Source organism: Salmo salar, chromosome 22 (genome assembly GCF_965601325.2).
Source record: "Salmo salar chromosome 22, fSalSal1, whole genome shotgun sequence".
NCBI classification, from domain to species: domain Eukaryota; kingdom Metazoa; phylum Chordata; class Actinopteri; order Salmoniformes; family Salmonidae; genus Salmo; species Salmo salar.
The window spans coordinates 28044071-28069051 of record NC_138312.1 but is presented as its reverse complement, the minus strand read 5'-3'; the positions used below and the strand labels follow the sequence as shown (position 1 = coordinate 28069051).

At 42.3% G+C, this 24981-nt stretch overlaps 2 protein-coding genes across 2 annotated transcripts; one reads left to right on the top strand and one right to left on the bottom strand.

Annotated features, from left to right (window-relative positions):
- Nucleotides 1-244: 244 nt before the first annotated feature.
- fbxo2 (F-box protein 2) lies at nt 245-8245 on the bottom strand. The gene is made up of 6 exons (XM_014166959.3): nt 8033-8245; nt 2039-2110; nt 1775-1901; nt 1346-1438; nt 1104-1242; nt 245-1025 (listed from the first exon to the last, which is right to left on the bottom strand). The coding sequence occupies exons 2-6, from the start codon at nt 2073-2075 to the stop codon at nt 891-893; spliced, it is 531 nt and encodes a 176-aa protein (XP_014022434.1). The 5' UTR covers nt 2076-2110; nt 8033-8245; the 3' UTR covers nt 245-890.
- Nucleotides 8246-11611: 3366 nt separating this feature from the next.
- Nucleotides 11612-24951, top strand: phf13 (PHD finger protein 13). The gene is made up of 5 exons (XM_014166958.3): nt 11612-12512; nt 13591-13695; nt 15114-15314; nt 15419-15860; nt 16010-24951. The coding sequence occupies exons 1-5, from the start codon at nt 12468-12470 to the stop codon at nt 16240-16242; spliced, it is 1026 nt and encodes a 341-aa protein (XP_014022433.1). The 5' UTR covers nt 11612-12467; the 3' UTR covers nt 16243-24951.
- The last annotated feature ends 30 nt before the right edge of the window (nt 24952-24981 follow it).

Sequence of the window (24981 nt, the reverse complement as noted above, 5' to 3'; positions counted from 1 at the left end):
ACGCAAACACATACATGTAGAGACAGAGATGCACGCATACATACCAAGGTGTTCCACACAGACAGATTCTGTGCGAGCATGTTTGCGCGTGTGACAGTGTTGATCCTGAAAGGAGAGATCAGATTGCAAAACTCCCCTTACAATGGAAGTACATCTTATGGCAAATTAGGACATGCTATGACAGCTTTATGATTTACCTACATGGATGTTCAGTTAAATGTAATACAGGAACAGACTAGGCAAATCCTTGATTGATTTTTATTTGGCTCTCATTTGCATTGTGAATAACCTGAAAAGTGAACCTGGTTAGTGTGAATTTGATACAGTTCGGATCAAAATAATGCATATGTTACAATCCTAATCTATGAGATGTTACTACATCCATCATTCTAATCATTGGTTACAACCTCTATGTATGATCAGTGATCACTCAGCAATGAGCCCTTACACACCACTTAACCAAGAAAAGAAACCTAGCTGATAAGACCACCAGAACAAACCATCTGTCCATAGGTAGCAGTTTGTAGACCCTCACTCACCCCATCTCATTTAGTGTTAGTCATTTATAACTCATTCATAACTGTTTATAAAGCTACACTGGGAGAATATTTCATCTGTATACTATAATGGTTTATACAGTGTTATTAAGCACTAAGGGTCCAAGCTTGCAGGTCTTGCTCATGCCATACGTTTCTGAAGCAGCCATTGAGTGGATCCTACTGTATCTAAGGCATACATTTTTATGCTTGACTTTTTATTTACTGCTATGTAAGGATGGTGCACAGGGCATTGCTGGTCCCCTCATCTCTTTTCTCTTGTTCTCGTTCTTTTTGTCCTCAATTTCAATTTCCCTCTCTCCTCCTCTCCATACCTGCCGCCCCCTTCCCCTCTCAGGCCTCTACAATAACAGAGCTCCTAGTGACTCGAACTCCAAACCAGCCGTCCCAGTACTTGGTGTCCTGTCCTCCATGTTCAAACGAGATGAAGCGCAGGCCAGGACCGTAATCAGAGAAAGTGTGGTTCACCTGGAAATAAGACAAAAATGAGAAATGGATGTGACGAGAAGTGATCATATTATGCTATTTTGAGCTTTCCAACAATACCCGTTTCCAGGAGCAGTCATCACAATCTGGGTCAAGGGTGATTGATTCTGGTTTAAATTCCTGAAGAATTTCCTCATTCTCATTCAACAGCCACACTGTCAACTGGTAGGTGCACCCACAGTCTGTCCTCCCACTGTACCTACATACACACACACACAAAAACACACATATTTCTTGCTGGTGTTAGCTGAGCTGAAATGGCTGTCCTAAACAATATGTGCATGTCTGTGTGTATGTCTCACCAGTCTTCCACACTGACAGCTGGCTGGGCATCGAGGTCATCAGGAGTGTAGCCCTCTGCCACTAGGTCAACCACCTGCCTCTTCAGACACAGCCTAACACACCGAGAGACAGAGCCAACATAGAGACAGAGAGAGATGTTCTCTCACACAAACATATATTTGCACAAGCACACTCAGTCACTCTGTTGGTGGTAACGATGGACCCTGTGACTGCATTCCCAACTTCTCATTTCCTACATATCCCAAGTTTGCATTGGTCACACTCCACAATGGTTTTAAAAGCGCTGATTGGTGTAAGGGAGTTTCCACCATATTTCCTGCACTACTCCAATCCTTTATCCATGAACGATTGTCCACACTCTCCGCGCGGAGAGTGTGGACAGCAGTCTATACACAGACCCTACTTTGTGACCATGTTCAGTTACTCACTCAAAGGAGGTGCTGAAGTATTTGGTCACTCCATTGTCACCGAAGTCGTAGCCACAGTCTCCCGGCATCTCTTCCACCTGCCATTGGCTCCCGCCGTTCTCTGTCAGCTCCCAGAATTCCATCTGCTCTGGGAGGAAAGTGTTGAGTCACGCTCTGCCGACAACATCTCAACAGTCAAACGAGTCACTCCTCTGAAAGCACTATGGAGAATGCCTATTGGAAATGTGCTTTCACCTATCCCTACAGACAGATGTGTTCTTATACCTTCCCCAGCTGGGTTCTTCAGTAGATTCCTGGCCATGACTGGAGTTGGTAGGGTGGCTGTGGGGGCAGTGTCTGCATGACAGGGAAATACACACACACACACACACACACACACACACACACACAGTTATTCTTATACATATTTTTTTAAACTGCATTGTTGGTTAGGGGCACGTAAGTAAGCATTTCACTGTAAGGTCTACACCTGTTGTATTCGGCGCATGTGACTAATAACATTTGATACACACACACACACTCTGTTTTTTTGTGTTCTGTTCACCCCTAATGTCTATTTTGTTTTGTGGATTGGGCAAGTAGTTCGATGATTTGATGTAGAGGGAAATGAGGAGTGGGGATAGCAACCTTGTCTTGCTTTCCTTTCTAGGTTTATTTGATAGTTGTCCATTTACTTCCACTTTAGCATGAGATTTGCAGTATAGAGTTAGGATGATTCTACTTGATTCGTTAAAGCCACATTTTTCCATTGTGGCATAAAGAAGTCCCAGTTTAGAGTCATGCTTTTTCCGCATTGAGGCTCACTAGAAAGATCTTTTCTATGTCTATAGTAACCATGATATGGAGGGTTCTTATTATATTGAGTTTGTCTATTTTGTATGAAGCCAGTTTGATTTAGGTTGACATGTAAAAGGTACTAGGTCTCTCAGCTGTATCATTTAGGGTCAATATTGAAGACAAAGATTGGTCTAGACCAGGGATGGGCACCTGGCAGCCCCCCTTTTGTAGACTTAAGGACCAATTTTTTGTAACTCAGTTGTGTTCTCAACTTACTGTTGAGAGTTAGAATAGTAGAATACACAAGGTGCAATTTTGAAATGTGGTTGTGCATCAGCAGTCACTCAATTAGCCCATGTCAGCAAAACATTTTTAGATTGATAGGTTAGCTGGCCGCTAGACAATCGGAACTTGATGTAAGCATGGTCGAATTACCGCCGGAGGTGGGGCCCATTGATTATCAGTTATCATATTAAAAACTGCAGACATTTGCCTCCAGCCTATGGGAAAATGTGTAGAATTGCAGCAAATGTTTTGATACTATTCCTGGGGTCCACAACAAAAAACACAAGACATGATAAGTAGCAAAACACTGATACACAAGGACAGTCACACAAATTTAAAATACAAACAATACAACAACAAAAGAATACAATCAATACAACTAAAACCATGTGTTTGTGTGCGTGTGTTTGTCTCCTCACAGTCACCGCTGTTCCATGACATGTTGTTTAATCCGTTTTTTAAAGGTAATTTTGATGTTTGCTTGAGTAATTGAAGATGGCTCTGTATAATACTGTGTGTTGCCGTGAATTAGTTTTGGACTTGGGGACTGTGATGAGACACCTGATGGCATGTCTTGTGGGAAATGTATGGGTGTCTGAGCTGAATGTTATTTGATTATGCAGACAATCTGACATTTTAGTACAGTTGATTTGTGTCAAAAACATATTTTTATAAAGAGACATACAGTTGAAGTCAGAAGTTTACATACACTTAGGTTGGAGTCATTAAAACTTGTTTTTCAACCACTCCACAAATTGCTTGTTAACAAACTATAGTTTTGGCAAGTAGGTTAGGACATCTACTTTGTGCATGACAAGTAATTTTTCCAACAATTGTTTACAGACAGATTATTTCACTTATTTACTGTATCACAATTCCAGTTGGTCAGAAGTTTACATACACCAAGTTGACTGACTTTAAACAGCTTGGAAAATTCCAGAAAATGTCATGGCTTTAAAAGCTTCTGATAGGTTAATTGAAATCATTTGAGTCAATTGGAGGTGTACCTGTGGATGTAGTTCAAGGCTCACCTTCAAACTCGATGTCAAGCAAAGAGGCACAATGGGGAATTATAAAAAAAAATTTTTAAAAAAAATTAAAAAATAAAAGAAATAAATAAAATCAGCCAAGACCTCAGAAAAAAAATAAAAAAATTGTAGACCTCCACAAATCTGGTTCATCCTTGGGAGAAATTTCCAAATGCCTGAAGGTACCACGTTCATCTGTACAAACAATAGTTCGCAAGTATAAACACCAATGGACCACGCAGCCGTCATACCGCTCAGGAAGGAGACGCATTCTGTCTCGGAGATGAACGTACTGTACTTTGGTGCGAAAAGTGCAAATCAATCCCAGAACAGCAGCAAAGGACCTTGTGAAGATGCTGGAGGAATCCACAGTAAAACGAGTCCTATATCGACATAACCTGAAAGGCCGCTCAGCAAGAAGCCATTGCGCCAAAACCACCATAAAAAAGCCAGACAACGGTTTGCAACTACATGGAGACAAAGAGCGTACTTTTTGGAGAAATGTCCTCTGGTCTGATGAAACAAAAATACAGTTCTATGGCCATAATGACCCTTGTTATGTTTGGAGGAAAACGGGGGAGGCTTGCAAGCCAAAGTACATCATCCCAACCGTGAAGCACGGGAGTGGCAGCATCATGTTGTGGGTGTGCTTTGCTGCAGGAGGGACTGTTGCACTTCACAAAATAGATGGCATCATGAGGAAGGACAATTATGTGGATATATTGAAGCAACATCTCAAGACATCAGTCAGGAAGTTAAAGCTTGGACGCAAATGGGTCTTCCAAATGGACAATGACCCCAAGCATACTTCCAAAGTTGTGGCAAAGTTGTCATATTGGTCGTGAAGACTCGCATAGTGGCGACGAAGGTTATACTCTTTCAGCACTGCAACATGCTGTGAACACACCAAACATACAGCTTTCCCATTCAATTCCGTGAATAAATAGGATTACCATTTTTCTTGGAACACTCTGCATCCACTTTTCTCTTTTTTGACAGAGACATATTGGGGCAATGAGGGTGCCAAAGCACATAATGTTAAAAGTAGAAGCTGTAATAAATATCGCGGGCAAAACAAAGTAGCTCATCCGGACTGGCTGCACTTGCTTGACCTACTTGCTCTGCTCCGGTATAAACAGTTTGCTTGCTTAACACAATTGCTATTACGCCATCCAGTGGACGCAATTGGAACAGCAGTTTATTTTATTGAAAAATTGCAGCTCATTTTTATACTTTACAAAATCATCTCGCGGGCCGGATTAAACCCCTTTGCGGGCCTGATTTAAAGGCAATGCTACCAAATACTAATTGAGAGTATGTAAACTTCTGACCCACTGGGAAAGTGATGAAAGAAATAAAAGCTGAAATAAATCATTTTCTCTACTATTATTCTGACATTTCACATTCTTCAAATAAAGTGGTGATCCTAACTGACCTAAGACGGGGAATTTTTTTAGGATTAAATGTCAGGAATTGTGAAAAACTAAGTTGAAATGCATTTGGCTAAGGTGTATGTAAACTTCTGACTTAAACTGTATCTCTCCCCATCTTCACAACAACTTTGTCATTATGCGAGTCATCCAGCTATGTTGTTATCACTCATGAGTGAGCAGATCAGCATCGGGGTAAGGTAGTAGTACTGTTTCCTCTCTCTCACATACAAACCTCTACAGTGAATGTATGACACTTCTTTGCGGATGCCCCTGGCACAGAGCACAGAGCGAGCGGTTGCCTGGGTACCCAGCACTGGGCAACTTTTATGTTGGGATCAGTTTGTGCATAGTCCTTTGAATAGTGGGCTTTGAGTTAGGCCCTGGGAGATCTCACTGGACAGAGATTCTCACAGGAAAACACTGTGCAGCCATTCTTCTACAAGTACGGTACACTGCACATTCTATGTAGTGAATAGATTGTGGGTGTATGGGGAAGGGAATGGGATGTAGGAGTTGGACATATGGTTTAGGAGTAAAGTTTACTTGGGGACAGTCATGTATAATACCATGGCTTTACACAACTAGAGTGCATCTCAATAGTGTAAAGTGGTGTCCTTTCCTCATGTTTCATTGCAGATGAGATGAAAACACTTTAGACTACTGAGGCACACCCTGAGTACCAGTGACACTGTACTGCATGTAAAGACTCAGATGCCCATTGAGATGCAGAGCAAAAGACAAAGTACCACGCCCCAAACTCATCCACCTACTGAAAATGCCTATGCAGCACCCCTTCCCCTCTCCCAGAGAAAGAAGAATTATACTGTACACTGGCCTCCTATACCATCTTATATCCTTTGTTTTATCTCCCTGTCTTGATCAGGAAAAATGTGGAGTATCTCAATACGATGTGCAAGTGATGTCATCCTTCTTTCCGGTCCTGTCCCCTAATCTTTTGAAGGGGCTTGATGATTATATCATCAAATTCATGAAAACACGGTCATTTAAAATATTTAGAAAAATATATTCATGTTTGTGAATGAATTTACTTCTCAGATGCCTTTTATTATGCGTTTGCGCTGAAGACCATTGTGATATGTTTCTGCCCATTGAATACCACTCAAAAAGCCTACAAAGGATACTTCCAAGAAAACATTTACATTACTTTACATTTAAGTCATTTAGCAGACGCTCTTATCCAGAGCGACTTACAAATTGGTGCATTCACCTTATGATATCCAGTGGAACAACCACTTTACAATAGTGCATCTAAATCTTTTAAGGGGGGGGGGGGGGGGGGGGGGGGGGGGGGTTAGAAGGATTACTTTATCCTATCCTAGGTATTTCTTAAAGAGGTGGGGTTTCAGGTGTCTCCGGAAGGTGGTGATTGACTCCGCTGTCCTGACGTCGTGAGGGAGCTTGTTCCACCATTGGGGTGCCAAAAACGACATGTCACTTTCATATTGTATAGTCTAAAGTAGCTTCCTCTCCTCACCTCATTTGCACTGGTCTGAAAACACAGGCAAGCTGACATCAAGCATTTGTTTTCATGTGTACAGTTCTCACACTAATAGAGCTGAAAAACAGGAGAGCAGCACACCACTTAGATCAGGGATCATCATTTTTTTCTTGAGCAGATGGTCGGGGGGCCGGGAACATAATTACAAATAATTTGTAGACTGCTAAAAGCCCAAACGGATATAATGTTTTACTGAAACATAATAATTTAAAACCTTGCATACAATAATGTGTCTCTCTATTATGCATGGAAATACTTGGGAACAGATTTCATAAATTCAAATCAACAGTCTTTTATGCCCAACAGTGAAAATTCCACACCAAAAAATAAATTGATGCCGTGTGACACCCTCAGCCCTGCTTTGAGTGCTTAGAAAAAGTGCTTTATAAATCCCAATCCAGCATTATCAGTGCTCCATTCCGGTTTATCAAAATGATCCGGTCCATTGCACCCAGTCAGCCCCAGAAAGGCTCACTTAATACCCTTTCTGCTGACAGGGTATTAAGCACTGTAACAGTAATCAAAATGCAATCTATACGTACAGTATACACAGGATGAATTTACACAGGATATATCTACTGCTGTACATATTCTTAGTATATTAGAGTGAGCTATGTCAGGAATCTAGTATATACATTAATATGCGGATTGTATACACTGCGTAACTAAAATGCAATCAATATACATTAGCAGAAATATTAGAATGAGCCATGTTGAGAATAAAGTAATAAAGTTATTGTGTAACCTTCATAAACACGGGACCCTGCATTGAAATGGAGGGTAAAGGAGATGGCCACTGCATAGATTTTCAATTGGTCAGAAATCGTACACCTTTTATGGTACACTTCCACCTAATGACAACCAACCACATGATACAGGACGTCAGGGCAGATCCGCAGGCAAAGATCACCTCAGACCAAAATAGTAATTTAACCAAACTGGCAAAAATAAATAAAACAGGTCTATGAGCAAACTTAAAATTGTCTTTTCGAGGAATAAGAATAACAGTGTGCAGGAACCTGATCTCACAGTGTCTATGTAATGCTGTCTTACTTTTCCTTCGTCACAGCTACAAGCAGAAACTACTGACTCATCTACTGTACTGAGAATGGACATCCGGTCTCAGATACAAACAGCAATTATCAACAGCAATTATCAACATTCTCTATGATAGCACACTCTGCCTCGTTTAAAAACACAACCGAAGAGACTGTACCTTTTAATTACACGCAGAAAACGAAAGATCAGTCTTCCACCTCTCCCTCTTTCTCTTTTTTCTGTCTCTCTTTGTTTCGCTGCTGCTTCCAGGTCTCTCTGACACTCGAGCTCAACTGCAGCGTTGCATCGCCCTGCCTGTGTGGGTTATATAGTGAACACACACACTGCTCCTAGTGACTGTTATTCAGAATACACACACAAACCGTGCGAGAGAGATGTTCAAACCTGGGCTCTGTGTCAGAAAGCAGGTTTAACAAACTCTGAGTTTAAACCTGAACTCTGGGTTGACTAACTGAGTTTTCGCTTTCAGAACAGGTGACAACAGTTAGTTCAATCAACTAGAGTAAAGTTAACTCTGAGTAAAGCACGTGCACGAGGCGATAAAAAGCCCTCATCAATGGAACGCAGATAACATGATTCATCATGGCAACAGGAGAAAAAAAAGGCTTGAACCTGTGAATGCAGAATGTGAGTATATATTTAAGAAAAAAAACAATACAGTAGCAGCAGCAAAAGAACGTGAGCTGGCGTGGCAGAAAATTGCTGTCCGAGTCAATGCGTGAGTATTAATTGAAAAAAAAGGAAAGGTTTTATCTCGAGTGTTCCACTTATTCAACATTTATATAGTGTGTGTGTGCAAAACCTACATGGCAGCAACTGAAGATGGAAAAACATATATATATACTTCAAAAACAAGTAAGGTGTAATTTCATTACAAGAAATGGTGATTTTGTTTAGCCTACCTAATTAAACAGCATTCAGTGGCTACATTCAACATGTGATATATTTAAGTAGTTAGTGGAATTTTCTAAGCAAAAAAAAATGAACCTTTTTTTTCAGCCATCCCAACACTGCCAGTATTTAATATTGTCTATTTGAAAGTAACACCTAAATGCCTTTAAACATACAAGTCTCCAAATTTGTGCTTACTGGACATGTTCAAATTTCACCTCCATTTTAGCCAACAGAAAAAAGGCTGAGGGCCAAAAAACAGGTGGGGGTCCACCATCACACCACTCAGAGGCTGAAGAGATGGCCCTCACTCAAAAGAGTGGACAACCTATTGCTGAAGGCATCTCTGGAGGAAGCTCATCTGACCCAACCACCTCCCAGGACACAAGGGCCTACATAAGAGCTTAGTTATTCAAATTAATGATACATTCATTCTTTTGTCAGTGTTACCTCAGTGATGCCCACCCATCCATCTTAGACACAACTTGGCACACTGATTTTCTTGTAGTGGAACAATTATTTGTTACTTTTTCAGATTCTTAGTTGTCCTTAAGACATTATAATCTATTTTATGGTGACTCAAGAGTTATATATTTGAAAAATTGTGATGTAGCCTGCACACTGTTGTAAAAACTAAATTCAAATTAGGTGGGGCACTTTTCTGGGTAAAGTTCTAATTTAACTGTCTAATCTTCTTCATCTTCTACCAGTTACTGATGGTGTAATCTGTCTGGTGGAGCCTTCTGCCATAACAGACCTCCATGCAGTTGCATGTACTCTTAATACTCCACAGATTTTTCATACTGGGTTAGAGTAGAACTCCACAATTGTTTATTTTCATTACAGGAGGATGATGAAGACACCTTGTCAGCTGCCACAGAGAGGGTAGATACAGAGAGGCCTATTGAAGTGTACACCTTAAAAATAACATCTAACAGTTGATGATAATGTTGTACCATAATAAAAAATTGCACCTTCTTTTCTCTAACAGCAATGAGGAAGAGGGTCCATCCACCTCCACAGCACAACTTACCTCAGTAAGATTGTAAGAACTTACCTCAGTAAGTTGTTCAGCATTGGCCCATGACTTACAATGAAACTAAGTAGACCTGGTACTGTGAAATTCATTTTTTTTGTGTTCCTATAGCTCCCTGTGAAACAGCTGTACAATGTGTACTTAGAGAAACAAATTGACAAATGTAATTTAGAAGCAAAAAAATATAAATATAAATGCTGGAACATCAGGTGAGGTGCCCACAGGTGGATGATTTTACTTGTTTGAACAACATAAAAATATATTAACTACTGTACTGTATTTGTACTTGCAGGAAATAAAGACGTCATAAAAAAGAAAGGCATATTGTCTTTATTTGACACTGGGGAGGTGATGGGTCAATCAGAAATGATGGAAGCATATTGTGTCATTGACTGCTCTTCCAACTCCTGGGTCAGCGGGGTGGTCAGGATCGTTCACTGGTTGAGTAGGACATTGTTCTCTAATTGTGGCAATGTTGTGGAGAATCACACATGCCACAATAATGTCACATGCCCTTTCTGGGGTGACCCTGAGCCTACAAAGGCACTGGAACTGGGCCTTGAGCATCCCAATGGTCATCTCTACCCTGGCTCGTGTCCTGCAGTGAGCCAAGTTATAACGTTGCTGCGGGCCGGGCTCAGGGTCAGCAAATAGGGCTGGCAGGGGTACCCTCTGTCACCGAGCAGGTAACTATCGAACGCGCCTTTGATAATATGAGGATACAGTTTACATTTTCAGTTGCAATAGGCAGAAACAAAATATTAATTATAATAGGATATAGATCTATATATAAACTCACCACGGGCAAAGCTAGCGCTCAGTGTACACTCATGAAAAATTCACGAGTCATGCACAGACCCAGGCCACTTTGCTTCCACGTTGCTGATGATGTGGGCAGCATCACATATGATCTTCCCCATGCAGAACAGTAATTACTTCACAACACATCTAGTGCAGCTATCTTTCATTTGGAATGCTAAAGGCTACTATTTAGGCCTACCTGCACATTAATGCTGTGGAAAGACATCCTATTCACATAATCTCCTTCATTTACTGAAGGAGCAGTGATAGGAATATGAGTGCCATCAATGCAGCCAATCACACCTGGAAACCCTAAAATATATCAAATTAACTGATTAGTGCTTCGCTTCTTGTCTCAAAGCGTCATACTAAATAAATTATTGCTTAGACTGATACCTACAATTATGTGGAATTCTTCTTTGATGGGTCTGTGACTAGGAAACACCACAAAAGTGTACAGTAAACGTTTCACTGCAAGAGTCACATTTCTGACAGACAGTTGCCTTGGAAATATGCCCAGCGTCACTGATGTTATATAGAAAACTCCCTTTGGCAAAAAACGAAGTGCAACACAAAGAATTTCTTCTGAACTGAGAACATGTCCACGATGTGTCATATGAACGATATGAGAATATTGTTCAGATGAATGATCGATTGTGCAGAAAAAACGGAAACGCTCAAACAGATAATCACGGGAATGCTAAAACACCCAAGCGGGGTCTGATCACCTTCTCCCGACGGAGATTTTTGCTGAGTTTTTGTGCAATATCAACTGGCTCTTCAAGAAAAAGACACGACATGTCTGACACCTCCTTCAGTCTGCAGGCTTCAGCTAAAGAGGAGGAGAAACTCAGCCAGGGTTAGTTTAAGAAAATCTACTAGCGAGCAGGTTTTCTTCACGGAGTATGTTGCCATAGTTACTGAACTGGCTTTGTGAAACCGAAAACCCAGAGTTTCCTTCAACTCAGAGTCAACTAACTCTTGAATTTTCACTAAACCCCCTTTCTGAAACAGGGTCCTGTTGATTTGCCCTTGATCAAGGCGCTTAACCTTTAGTGCTCCTGTATGTAGCTCTCGATAAGATCGTCTGCTAAATTACAAAATGTAAATGATGTTAATATGTTGTTGGTGATGTTTTTTGTATTTTTTTTCAGCACATTGTTGATATGTTGTTGACGAGATGATCTAGGAATGCACAGAGCACTTTACTTATTAGGCAAATTGGCTTGCTATACTTTTGTGCTGCTGCTAATGTTGATCACTAGTAGGCCTACCGTACATATTTGTATTGATGGTTCCCTGTACTATCGCTCTCTCCAATCCAAATCCAAACTACATTTTGTGGACCATATCAACAGTGGATTTATTAAGAAAATAGAATAGCTATTCAAATATGATTTTTGAGTAAAATATCCATTTAAAGCTCACTTCAGCGCTCTCTTTTTTCCCGAGGTGGTTCTCTCGACCAGTCCTTTCCTCTTTCATTAGTCTGAGTTTGAGTGACAGCCAGGCAGTTCATGGCAACGGGGACACTGACAGTGTAGCGTGACGATATTGACTCGGTGTAGCTGGCTGCTAGCTAGGCGAACCCGTTTTGTTCAAGAGATATGGCAACATTTGTCTTATAACTATAATGCCTTACTAAGTATCTCCCGGGGTATAGGCGAAACATTATCTGCAGACAGTGTGTTTGTTGCTAGAATATCGTAAGCTAACAGTTAGCTAGCTAACAACAGTGCAATGTTTTGAACGTCGATGACACCAGAATTAGTTGTGCACTGCAACATACCTTCGTTTATTTCTAGCTAATTATATTATTTAGATAACTTAGCTACATTATACCAAAAAGTATCACTTTTTAGAGATGGACAACGTTACTTCATCGTCACACCATGCATATGAATCAGAGGTAACCTAGCGAAGTATTTTATTAGCTAGCCAGTTATCACAATGCTAGCGCTCACTGTAACTTGTATATATGTAACTTCCTACTGTAGCTAGCAAATATTAGCTCGCTAGGTAACCATTGATAACTAGCTAGTTAACTGTTTATAGCTAACTAACTAATGGTATATACGACTGACTGCTGAAAACAGGCAGTGCTTATGATCATACCGTTAGGCAGTCAGCTAGCTAACGTTACCTGTCCTTGGCTTGATTAAACCACTGTCACGATTACAGTATAACGTTAACTAGCTAGCTATTGTTTTACGGTTCATCTCGTTTTTATGTTTGAATATAATCACACAGTCGCAACCTGTTAACACTTAGCTACCCAGCTAGTTAACGTTAGTAATATAACTTGACATGTGCATGCATTTTTCACTCGTCTTTTAACGTAATGACAGATCTGTTGTTATGATGAAAACACGAGGTTGCATATCTAGCTAACGTAACCTAAAAGCAGTGTTAGTTAGCTAGGCAAGGTTTGCCAATGTTAGGTAACGTTTAGCCAAGGTTAGCAGGCTAGCTACTCTATGTCCACGCCAACGTTAACTTAGTTAGCTAGCTCAGCAACAATCGCCATCTTGGCACCGCAGTTATACGGTATTTTACTAGGCAGGTAACAAATTAGCTAGTTAGTAACTGTCCTGATCCTGTTTTCAACTAAATCAAAACTTCAACGCTAACGTTAGCGCCCAAACGTAGTCCTGCGTGTTGGCATTTGTAGATTCATTCACTTATTTAGCCCGCTACGTTAGCTATAACGGTACTGTAGCTAGTTAGCTTCACGTTAGCAAAATTCCTATCAAGCTTTTGTCAAATGGAACTGGTTTAAACCGAATCTCGTGTCATTTCAGTCGTCAGCGTGCTAGCACTTAAATGTAATTTTTATATTCCCTTTTTAGTACGTTCATATGCAACATTTTATCAATGCATTTTACAAGTGAACTACTGCTAAGAGGGCAATCATCACAACATGTTTCTTTAATTCAGAATGTCTTCGCTAGCTTTGACCTCACGCTGATGTTATTCATGTGTTACAGGGCCAGGGGCTCAGTCCACCATACAGGAGGCGGACGGTGGAGGACTTCAACAAGTTCTGCACCTTTGTGTTGGCATATGCAGGCTATATCCCATATCCCCAGGAGGTGAGTAAAGGAAACCCAATCATAGTTGGTGTATGCCTTTTATCAACAGTCCCTTGTAGTTGACAGTCTTGGTTCTTTGCTCTGAATAGTTAGGCAGAACTGTGACTGGTTATATTTTGAGGTGTGTGTGTGTAACGCATTGTATTGAGGTTAATGGCCAGACACCAGGGGTAGGACTCGGATGTGTGTGTAGTTTGTGGATCATGGAGCGGCCACTGCGAGCTTTTCCTTTTTCCTCCACAACTGTCGTGTGTGTTGGTGTCCCACTGCCCTCCATTCCCCCTGTGTGTATTAACCCGCTGCCCCTAACTAGTGTTGTGAATATAGATACAGTCAACATCACATTCACTTAGTCACAAAGAAAGTGCCATTTTTGTTTTCCTTCAGTAAGCTACAACGTTGTGGAACTCTCAGATAGAAATAGGTTATGCTGTGTCTGTCATGTAGCGGTAGGAGTTATGGCAGCTCTATAAAGCATTACATTTCTATCTGAAATGTTCAGAGCGTTGCATCCTCCTGAATGCAACCCTGGACATGCTGACTGTATCGAAGTTATCCCCTCCCTCCCCGGTGTGGTGTGTTGACCCTCTATTTGATCCACAGAACTGGAGGATGCGTGGCTTCTGGCAGCTTCCTTGCTGGGCCCCGCCCCTTGTCCCTCGCTAGCCAATCTGCTGCTGTCTCTCCTGAAGGGACACGCACCTAACACAGCCCTGCCCCCTCTCCCAGGGTAAGAGGGCCAACAAGTCTCTCCATACTCATCCCTGGCCCTGTGCTTCTTTGGCCCCAAGACCCTTTACCCTTGCCTCTGTAGTGTTCATAGTTTTGAAAGGACTGGATAGAATTAACAAATCTAGTGATGGCACCACCTAGTCCTCCAAAAAGCTGAATTGAGCTTCTGTTGCTGTCTAGCTGGCCCTGTCAGATTAGGATCCCTGATGGGGCAGAGACAACCAGGGGAAGGGGCTGGAATGGAACCAGGGCCCCCTGACCATCTCAGCTCAGGCAAGACGTGCAGCTCGACCCAACGCCAGCACCCTAAACAAGTTCAACCAGGGCCATACTGTACCTCATCCATAGACCTGTGCTAATACTCTGTGCTTTGTCTGTCTGACCGAGCCCCTCAGAGTAAGACAGGGTGAATTTTCATCCTTATGACCATATGCCGTGGTGTCACTGAGGCCATGTATAAAATATGCAGTTCCATATTATTGTGGAAGTGTTGTGAAGTTACTGTTGATGCCTGTTTTGGTTCAAAATGGTCTCAGATTTGTATTGGATCAGTGTGTGAGTGTGGTGTTTGTGGCCAATGGATTGTATCAACAGCGTCACGCCCACCTCCATTCTCCTCTCTAAGAGTTAACTTTTGTGTAAACGCATACAGGCTTTTATCACCATGTCTCTTTTTCCCTCTCCAGGACTCTTCTCTGCGTAGTAGCTCCAGCCCCCCCAACAGTACAGGCAGTACAGCAGACAGTGATGGCTGGACCCCTATCCCTGAACCCCCCTCCTCTTGCCCCCCGCGGCCCCCCATACCCCCGCAGGACAAGAACAGGAAACGACCCCGTCCTACGGGAATCCACCCTGGGGCCTCACTATCCAGCCATGTTATGAAAAATGTAAATGCGGTGCTTTTGATCCACTCACACAATTTCAACTACTAATTCTAACCTTAAAACCCTTTCTCATACTCACTAACCCTAAATTCATTCCTGTTTTCCAGCATGGCCATTTAGCGTCCTCCCTGCACCCAGATGACCGGAGGAAAGCCAACAAACAGAAGAAGAGGAGGAAGGACCGGGAGAGCCAGGCCGGCGAGCCGAGCTCTGCACAACAGGCCTACGCAATGAGCCCAGAGCCACAGTTGCCCCTGGGAGGACGACCAATCAAAGACGAGCCTGAGGATGACTTCTTCATCCCCCTCCACCCTTCGCCCCCTCACCGCCTGCCCAGTCCCTCTCACTTCAATAACTCCTCCTCCTGTAAGCAGGAGCACAATGAGGAGTGGGAGTGCTGGGCGGGACAGGGGCTGGTGGAGGGCATGGTGAAGGTGGAGAGTGTGGAGGGTTTTACTGGGAACAGGACGGTCATCCGACAGGGGAAACAGGTGGTGTTCCGAGACGAGGATGGCTCCGGAGAGGACGAGGACATCATGGTGGACTCCGGTGAGAAAACGTTATGTAAATGCTGCAAAAAAGTTACAGAACTTGTTGTTGTGATGACATTGCCTATTTAAAGTAGCACTCTGACAGTTAATCCCATGTAAATGTTTTAGTGATGGAACTCTGTTTCTTCCCCCCTCTCTTTCTCTCAGATGATGACTCGTGGGACCTGGTGACGTGTTTCTGTATGAAACCGTTTGCAGGCCGGGCCATGATTGAGTGTAACCAGTGTAACACGTGGATCCACCTGTCCTGTGCTAAGATCAGGAAGTCCCACGTTCCTGAGACTTATATGTGTCAGAGCTGCAGAGACACACTGGGCCTGGCAGACACCCGCCGCTCATACCGCTCACGCATAGGCCCCCGCAGACACCTTCTTGACTGACCCCCGCAGACAGCTTCTTGACTGACCCCCGCAGACAGCTTCTTGACTGACCCCCGCAGACAGCTTCTTGACTGACCCCATTGCAAACCCCTTCACCCCTCTCACCTGCATTTAGACCATGCCCCATACGGTTCTAACCCCAACCGGTCCTGTAACCCATGCCCCAGGCCAGCCCTTTCCTTTTGTCCCAGACCCCAGTCCTACCCCCTTGCCCCAGGTCCTTTTTCTCACCCCTACTGCGTCGACTAAGCCTACTAGCCGTCCCTCGGGGTCTTCAACACCCCCAAACTAAACCGATCCGAGTGCTATTTAAGATTTATTATAAATTTGATGGTTTCTCTCTGCTTCCTTCCAGACTGTGTGCGTAAGTCAATCACTGAATGTCTGTCTGTCTGTAGTACAATAGTTGACCAGTAGTGTTGGACTCCATAGTCTAGTCTGGCTGACCGGTTAGCTCAGACTGGATAGAGACTAGTGACGCATCTCGCGTGAACAGTGGAAACCTGTCAGAGAGAATGGCCTATAGAGCTGCCACCCAACACTGTGCATTTTGGGACGTTGGCTTTTTGCACTTATTTCATGCGTTAAAGGGGTGTGTTGACTTGCCAACCCCTTCTCCTCCCCCAACCACCCTCTCAACTAGGGGTTGGTACATCTGTCTGTCTGAGGGAAGCCTTTGTCTAAAGCCTCAAGCAGAGGGTCTGTAGATAATGATGTCCAGTTCTATACTGAACAAAAATATAAATGCAACATACTGAGTTAGTTCATATAAGGAAATTTGTCAACTGAAATAAATAAATTAGGCCCTTATCTATGGATTTCACATGACTGGGAATATAGATAGGAATCTGTTGGTCACAGATACCTTAAAATAGAGGTAGGGGCGTGGAACAGAAAACCAGTTAGTATCTGGTGTGACCACCATTTGCCTCATGCAGCGCAACACATCTCCTTCGCATATAGTTGATCAGGCTGTGGATTGTGGAATGTTGTCCCAGTCCTATTCAATGGCTGTTTGAAGTTGCTGGATATTGGCGGGAACTGGAACGCTCTGTCGTACACTTTGATCCAGAGCATCCCAAACATTCTCAATGGGTGACATGTCTGGTGAGTGTGCAGGCCATGGAAAAAGTGGGACATTTTCAGCTTCCAGGAATTGTGTACAGATCATGGGGCCGTGCATTATCATGCTGAAACATGAGGTGATGAATGGCACGACAATGGGCCTTGTCATGGTATCTCTGCATTCAAATTACCATCGATAAAATGCAATTGTTTGTTGTCCGTATCTCGTGCCTGCCCATACCATAACCCCACCGCCACCATGGAGCACTCTGTTTACAACCGTGACATCAGCAAACTGCTCGCCCACACGACACCATACATGTGGTCTCCGTTTGTAAGGCCTGTTGGACGTACTGCCAAATTCTCTGAAATTACGTTGGAGGCCGGCTTATGGCAGAGAAATTAACATTCAAATATCTGGAAACAGCTCTGGTGGACATTCCTTCAGTCAGCTTGCCAATTGCACGCTCCTGCAAAACTGTGTTGTGACAATACTGCACATTTTAGTGGCCTTTTATTGTCCCTAGCACAAGGTGCACCTGTGTAATGATTATGCTGTTTAATCAGCTTCTTGATATGCCACATCTGTCAGGTGGATGTATTATCTTGGAAAAGGAGAAATGCTCACTAACCGGGATGAAAATAAATTTGCGGACAAAATTTGAGAGAAATACGCTTTTTGTGCGTATGGAACATTTTTGGGATCTTTTATTTCAGCTCACGAAACATGAGACCAACACTTTACATGTTGCATTTATATTTTTGTTCAGTACAGATAAACGGAACGCGTTCAACTCTTTCTTTCAATAGACAGAGCTAGAAATGGTGCCCTAGACCACCAAGGAATTATCCCATACTACAAAGATGTAAAAGAGGCGTCAATTGATGTGTTTCATATCAACAATTCTCCATCAAGTGAGTGCTGGCCATAGACAACCTACAGACATGGCCCAAAGTTTTGAGAATGACACAAATATACATTTCCACAAAGTTTGCTGCTTCAGTGTCTTTAGATATTTTTGTCAGATGTTACTATGGAATAGTGAAGTATAATTACAAGCGTTTCATAAGTGTCAAAGGCTTTTATTGACAATTACATGAAGTTGATGCAAAGAGTCAATATTTGCAGTGTTGACCCTTCTTTTTCAAGACCTCTGCAATCTGCCCTGGCATGCTGTCAATTAACTTCTGGTCCACATCCTGACTGATGGCAGCCCATTCTTGCATAATCAATGCTTGGAGTTTGTCAGAATTTGTGGGTTTTTGTTTGTCCACCCGCCTCTTGAGGATTGACCACAAGTTCTCAATGGGATTAAGGTCTGGGGAGTTTCCTGGCCATGGACCCAAAATATCGATGTTTTGCTCCCAGAGCCACTTAGTTATCACTTTTGCCTTATGGCAAGGTGCTCCATCATGCTGGAAAAGGCATTGTTCGTCACCAAACTGTTCCTGGATGGTTGGGAGAAGTTGCTCTAGGAGGATGTGTTGGTACCATTCTTTATTCATGGCTGTGTTCTTAGGCAAAATTGTGAGTGAGCCCACTCCCTTGGCTGAGAAGCAATCCCACACATTAATGGTCTCAGGATGCTTTACTGTTGGCATGACACATGACTGATGGTAGCGCTCACCTTGTCTTCTCCGGACAAGCTTTTTTCCAGATGCCCCAAACAATTGGAAAGGGGATTCATCAGAGAAAATGACTTTACCCGAGTCCTCAGCAGTCTAATCCCTGAACCTTTTGCAGAATATCAGTCTTTCCCTGATGTTTTTCCTGGTGAGAAGTGGCTTCTTTGCTGCCCTTCTTGACACCAGGCCATCCTCCAAAAGTCTTCGCCTCACTGTGCGTGTAGATGCACTCACACCTGCCTGCTGCCATTCCTGAGCAAGCGCTGTACTGGTGGTGCCCCGATCCCGCAGCTAAATCAACTTTAGGAGACGGTCCTGGCACTTGCTGGACTTTCTTGGGTGCCCTGAAGCCTTCTTCACAAAAATTGAACCGCTCTCCTTGAAGTTCTTGATGATCCGATAAATGGTTGATTTAGGTGCAATCTTACTGGCAGCAATATCCTTGCCTGTGAAGCCCTTTTTGTGCCAAGCAATGATGACGGCACGTGTTTCCTTGCAGGTAACCATGGTTGACAGAGAAAGAACAATGATTCCAAGCACCACCCTCCTTTTGAAACTTCCAGTCTGTTATTCGAACTCAATCAGCATGACAGAGTGATCTCCAGCCTTGTCCTCGTCAACACTCACACCTGTGTTAACGAGAGAATCACTGACATGTCAGCTGGTCCTTTTGTGGCAGGGCTGAAATGCAGTGGAAATGTTTTTGGGGGATTCAGTATATTTGCATGGCAAAGAGGGACTTTGCAATTCATCTGATCACTCTTCATAACATTCTGGAGTATATGCAAATTGCCATCATACAAACTGAGGCAGCAGACTTTGTGAAAATTAATATTTGTGTCATTCTCAAAACTTTTGGCCACGACTGTACATACACTGAGTGTACAAAACCACTCTTTCCATGACAGACTGACTAGGGAGAATCCAGTTGAAATCTATGATCCCTTATAGATGTCGCCTGTTAATCCACTTCAAACTGTGTTGATGAAGAGGAGACAGGTTAAAGATGCATCTTTAAGCCTTGGATTGTGTATGTGTGCCATTCAGAGGGTGAATGGGCAAGACAAAATATTTAAGTGCCTTTGAACTGGGTATGGTAGTAAGTGCCAGGCACACCAGTTTGAGTGTGTCAAGAACTGCAATGCCAACTTGACACAACTGTGGGAAGCATTGGCGTCAACATGGGCCAGCATCCCTGTGGAATGCTTTCGACACCTTGTTGAGTCCATGGCCCGGACAATTTTTTTGTATTTATTTTATTTAACTAGGCAAGTCAGTTTAAGAACAAATTCTTATTTACAATGACTGCCTACCCCGGCCAAACCCTAACCCGGACGACACTGGTCCAATTGTTCGCCAACCTATGGGACTCCCAATCATGGCCAGTTGTGATACAGCCTGGAATTGAACCAAGGTCTGTAGTGACACCTCTAGCACTGAGATGCAGTGCCTTAGACCACTGCGCCACTCGGGAGCCGCCGCATTGAGGCTGTTCATAGGGCAAAAAGAGGGGTGCAACTCAATATTAGGAATGTGTGCCTAATGTTTTGTACACCATGTATATATGATGTAGTTTCTGGTCCCTTTTTCTGTTCATAGTTTGCACCTCAGTCACTCGGTTGTCATGCCATTGTTATGAACGTTCTAAAGCCGCCCTCTGCTGGTGGTGATAAACCCAATCATTCTGCACTAGGCAAACTATTTTGCCTAAATTACACTAGCGCCTGGGAAAAAAGTTTATTTCTAAAGTAGTCAGATATTTAGTAGGAAATATTGTCATGTCATCAAATTTATTTTAGATAGATGGAAATGTTGTCATTAGCTAGCAAAGTTTGTAAAAAATAGCTAGCAATTGTAACGTTAGCTAGCTAAATTCCGGTGGCCTCCCCTCAATTTTAGCAAGCTAACGTTGTTCTGCATCTAAAGACAATCTGGCGACATCAGAATGATGGCAAGGGGGGTTTCTACTAATTATTTGCCTCCATTTGAATGTCATAGTATTTCCAAGCCACTGTATTGCACCTTTGATGAAATCATCAGCGCTCATTGACGATGCATCGAGTAGAGTGCTCAGACGGTCATCTGTCTGAAACGAAAGTTCAAAACAACATTGTGACGAAACATCGAATAGATTATTAGATTACCGTAATTTCCGGACTATTAAGCGCACCTGAATATAAGCCGCACCCACTGAATTTAATTTTTTATTTTATTTTGAACATAAATAAACCGCACGTGTCTATAAGCCGCAGATGCCTACCGGTACATTGAAACAAATGAACTTTACACAGGCTTTAACGAAACACGGCTTGTAACAAAAATAAATAGGCTTTAACGAAACACGGCTTGTAACAACAAACAAAAAAATTAGCAGTAAGCTTTAGTTGTCTTTTTAGTTGTCTTTTTGCACTGAGTCAATTCCTCACGCTGCTGTTTCCAACGTCTTATCATCGACTCATTAAGACCAAGCTCCCGTGCAGCAGCTCTATTTCCTTTTCCAACAGCCAGATCAATCGCCTTCAACTTGAAAGCTGCATCATATGCATTTCTCCGTGTCTTTGCCATGATGAGGGTGACAAAATGACTACCGTAATCAGAATGATGGGAAGTTTGAGAGTGCTCGATTTAATCTAAACAGTAAACCAAAAAGTTGTTTGACCTTAACCCGTTCGGCAATTTCATTGGTCTAATGAAAGCTTCATGCCGGCAAAAAACTGAGCACGGCACAGAATGTGTTTTTTTGGAGAGAAAAAAATTGAAAGCGGGAAAAATCCATATATTAGCCGCGCCATTGTTTAAGCCGCGGGTTTCAAAGCGTGGGAAAAAAGTTGCGGCTTATAGTCTGGAATTTACGGTAGTTCGTTTTTTTCTCCTAGATGAGGGGCTGTACCTGCCGCCGTCCTCGTCAATCAAAGCTTTTATCTCTTCAGTTAGAACATCGAAGAACAACTATTTGTGGAAATTATTTCCCTGTTAAAAATGTTCCAGGCTGTGTTTCCAGAAGCCATTTCAGTTTTTTCATCATCCTACATTTTATGAAGAGCTCAGATTATTTTTCCACAATAGAGCCAGGTAACTGTTGGAAACAATCAGTCATTGAATTAAGCTCCACTCACAAACACCATGTCGGGAACAGTTTAATGGTCCTGAACAGACCCCAGTGGGTTAATGGGTACACATCGATGTGGCTTTGAAGAGAGCCCTGGGTGGAGACTGCTTTTAGTGGGTGAAGAAAATGCATTAACGTGTGTGGTGAGCGAAAGCGCACACGCAGCCATGTAAAGTGATGTCATTGGTCCGGTCCAGAAACAAGCCCCTATCCCCAGGCACTTCATGTAAAGTGCCCTTGGGAGCAGGGGTCAGAGGTTGTTTCTGAACAGCCATTGTCTCTGCCCCTTGGTTTTCAGTCCCCACAGGTTAGTCCTATAGGTTAGAGAGCAATGTAGGATTTATTCAGCCATCTATCAAAACCATTGCGCAAGTGTCTTAGGGCTCTATATATGGGGGGTGTTTGGCTTCCTGAGCTTTTCCTGACCATGTGACCCGACCACAAAACAAGTTTTATAGGCTATAACGAGGACCCAGAGTTTTTCATGGTCAGGACAACTCCTGACTCTACACATCTCCTTCTGGTGTACTCATTTGCCCAAATCAGTATTTAATCTCTCACCTGATCACTACCAGGCTCGCTGGGGTTTGATAATGATCACTACCGGGCTCGCTGGGGTTTGATAATGATCACTACCGGGCTCGCTGGGGTTTGATAATGATCACTACCGGGCTCGCTGGGGTTTGATAATGATCACTACCGGGCTCGCTGGGGTTTGATAATGATCACTACCGGGCTCGCTGGGGTTTGATAATGATCACTACCGGGCTCGCTGGGGTTTGATAATGATCACTACCGGGCTCGCTGGGGTTTGATAATGATCACTACCGGGCTCGCTGGGGTTTGATAATGTATTTTGGAGTTTCTGGAGAAGTGTCCTCCTTCAAGCTGTTTGCATTTTGACCGTGTTTGGAATTTAAGCTTTTTCAAATATTCATGTTTTCACCAGTTGTCAAGTCTAAGCTTGCTGATGTGTACATATTGTTGTTTCTGATTAGTGCCTTCAGAATGTATTCATACCCCTTGACATATTCCACATTTTTGTTGTTACAGCCTGAATTGAAAATGTATTACATTTATTTTTCTCACCCTTCTACACACAATACCCCATAATGACAAAGTGAAAACATGTTTTTAGACATTTTTGCTAAGTTACTGAAAATGTAATATTTCATTTACATAAGTATTCACACTCCTGAGTCAATACTTTGTAGAAGCATCTTTGGCAGCGATTACAGCTGAGAGTATTTCTGGGTAAGTCTCTAAGAGCTTTCCACACCTGGATTGTGCAATATTTGCCCACATTCTTTTCAAGATTCTTCAAGCTCTGTCAAATTGGTAGTTGAGCACTGCTAGACAACCATGTTCAGGTCTTGCCATAGGTGTTCAAGTAGATTTAAGTTAAAATTGTATCTCGGCCACTCAACATTCACTGTTGGTAAGGAACTTCAGTGTAGATTGGGCCTTGTGTTTTAGGTTATTGTCCTGCTGAAAGGTGAATTAATTTACCAGTGTCTGGTGGAAAGCAGACAACCAGGTTTTCCTCTAGGAGTTTGCCTATACTTTGCTCTATTATGTTTTTTTGTTTTTTTATCCTGAAAAACTCCCCAGTCCTTAATGATTACAAGCATACCCATAACATGATGCAGCCACCACTATGCTTTAACATATGCAGAGTGGTACTCTGTAATATGTTTGGGGCAAATCCAATACAACACAACACTTTGTATTCAGGACAAAAATGTAATTGCTTTGCCACATTTTCTGCAATATTACTTTGGTGCCTTGTGAACAGGATGCATGTTTTGGAATATTTTTATGCTGTACAGGCTTCTTTCTTTTCACTCTGTCAATTAGGTTAGTATTGTGGAGTAACTATCAACAATGTTGATGATCCATCAGTTTTCTCTTATCACAGCTATTAAACTCAGTTACTGTTTTAGAGTTACCATTGGACTCATGGTCAAATTCCTGAGCGGTTTCCTTCCTCAACTAAGTTTGGAAGGACACCTCTGTTTCTAGTGACTGGGTGTATTGATATGCCATCCAAAGTGTAATTTAATAACTTCACCATGATCAAAGGGATATTCAATGTCTGTCTTTTTTATTTAATTTTTTTGTCATCTACCGATAGGTGCCCTTTGCAAGGCATTTTCAAATACCCCTGGTCTTTTTGGTTAAATGTGTTTTGAAATTCACTCTGAGGGACCTTACAAATTATCTGTATGTGGGGTACAGAGATGAGGTTGTCATTCAAAAATTGTTAAACACTATTATTGCACACAGCGTGAGTCCATGAAACTTATTGTGACTTGTTAAGCAAATGTTTACTGTAACTTATTTAGGCTTGCCATAACAAGGGGTTGAATACTTAATGACTCAAGACATTTCAGCTTTTCATTTTTAATGAATTTAATAACATTTTCTAAACTATTCCACTTTAACATTATGGGGCGGGGGTCTACCAGTGACAAAATATCTAAATGTAATCTATTTTAAATCCAAAGTGTTACACAACAAAATGTGGAAAAAGTCAAGGGGTGTGAATACTTTCTGAAGGCACTTGTAAGCCATAGATCGATGTCACTGTCTGACTGACTGATGTTAGACATACACCTATTGAATGCTTGTCTGGGCTGGGCTTTCTAGCAAGCAAGAGCAATGGGTTGGTTAGTTATTACTAACTACAGTTAATAAGATGAATATGGGTTACTAATAAGTCAGTCATACTAGAACAACTTCTTTCTTAAAAAAAAAAAGCTGTTAAATGTTTCAAAATATTTAGGAAAGTTAGAACGATAACTCATTGATCCTGCTTTGTGAAAACCCCTTACTGAGAATGTGGTGTCTGGTGCAAACTGTTTCTGTGAAACTCTGTATTGTAAATAAAGATTTAATGAAGATTTTAACCCCACCTTTCTAGGTCTCCTCATTGTTCC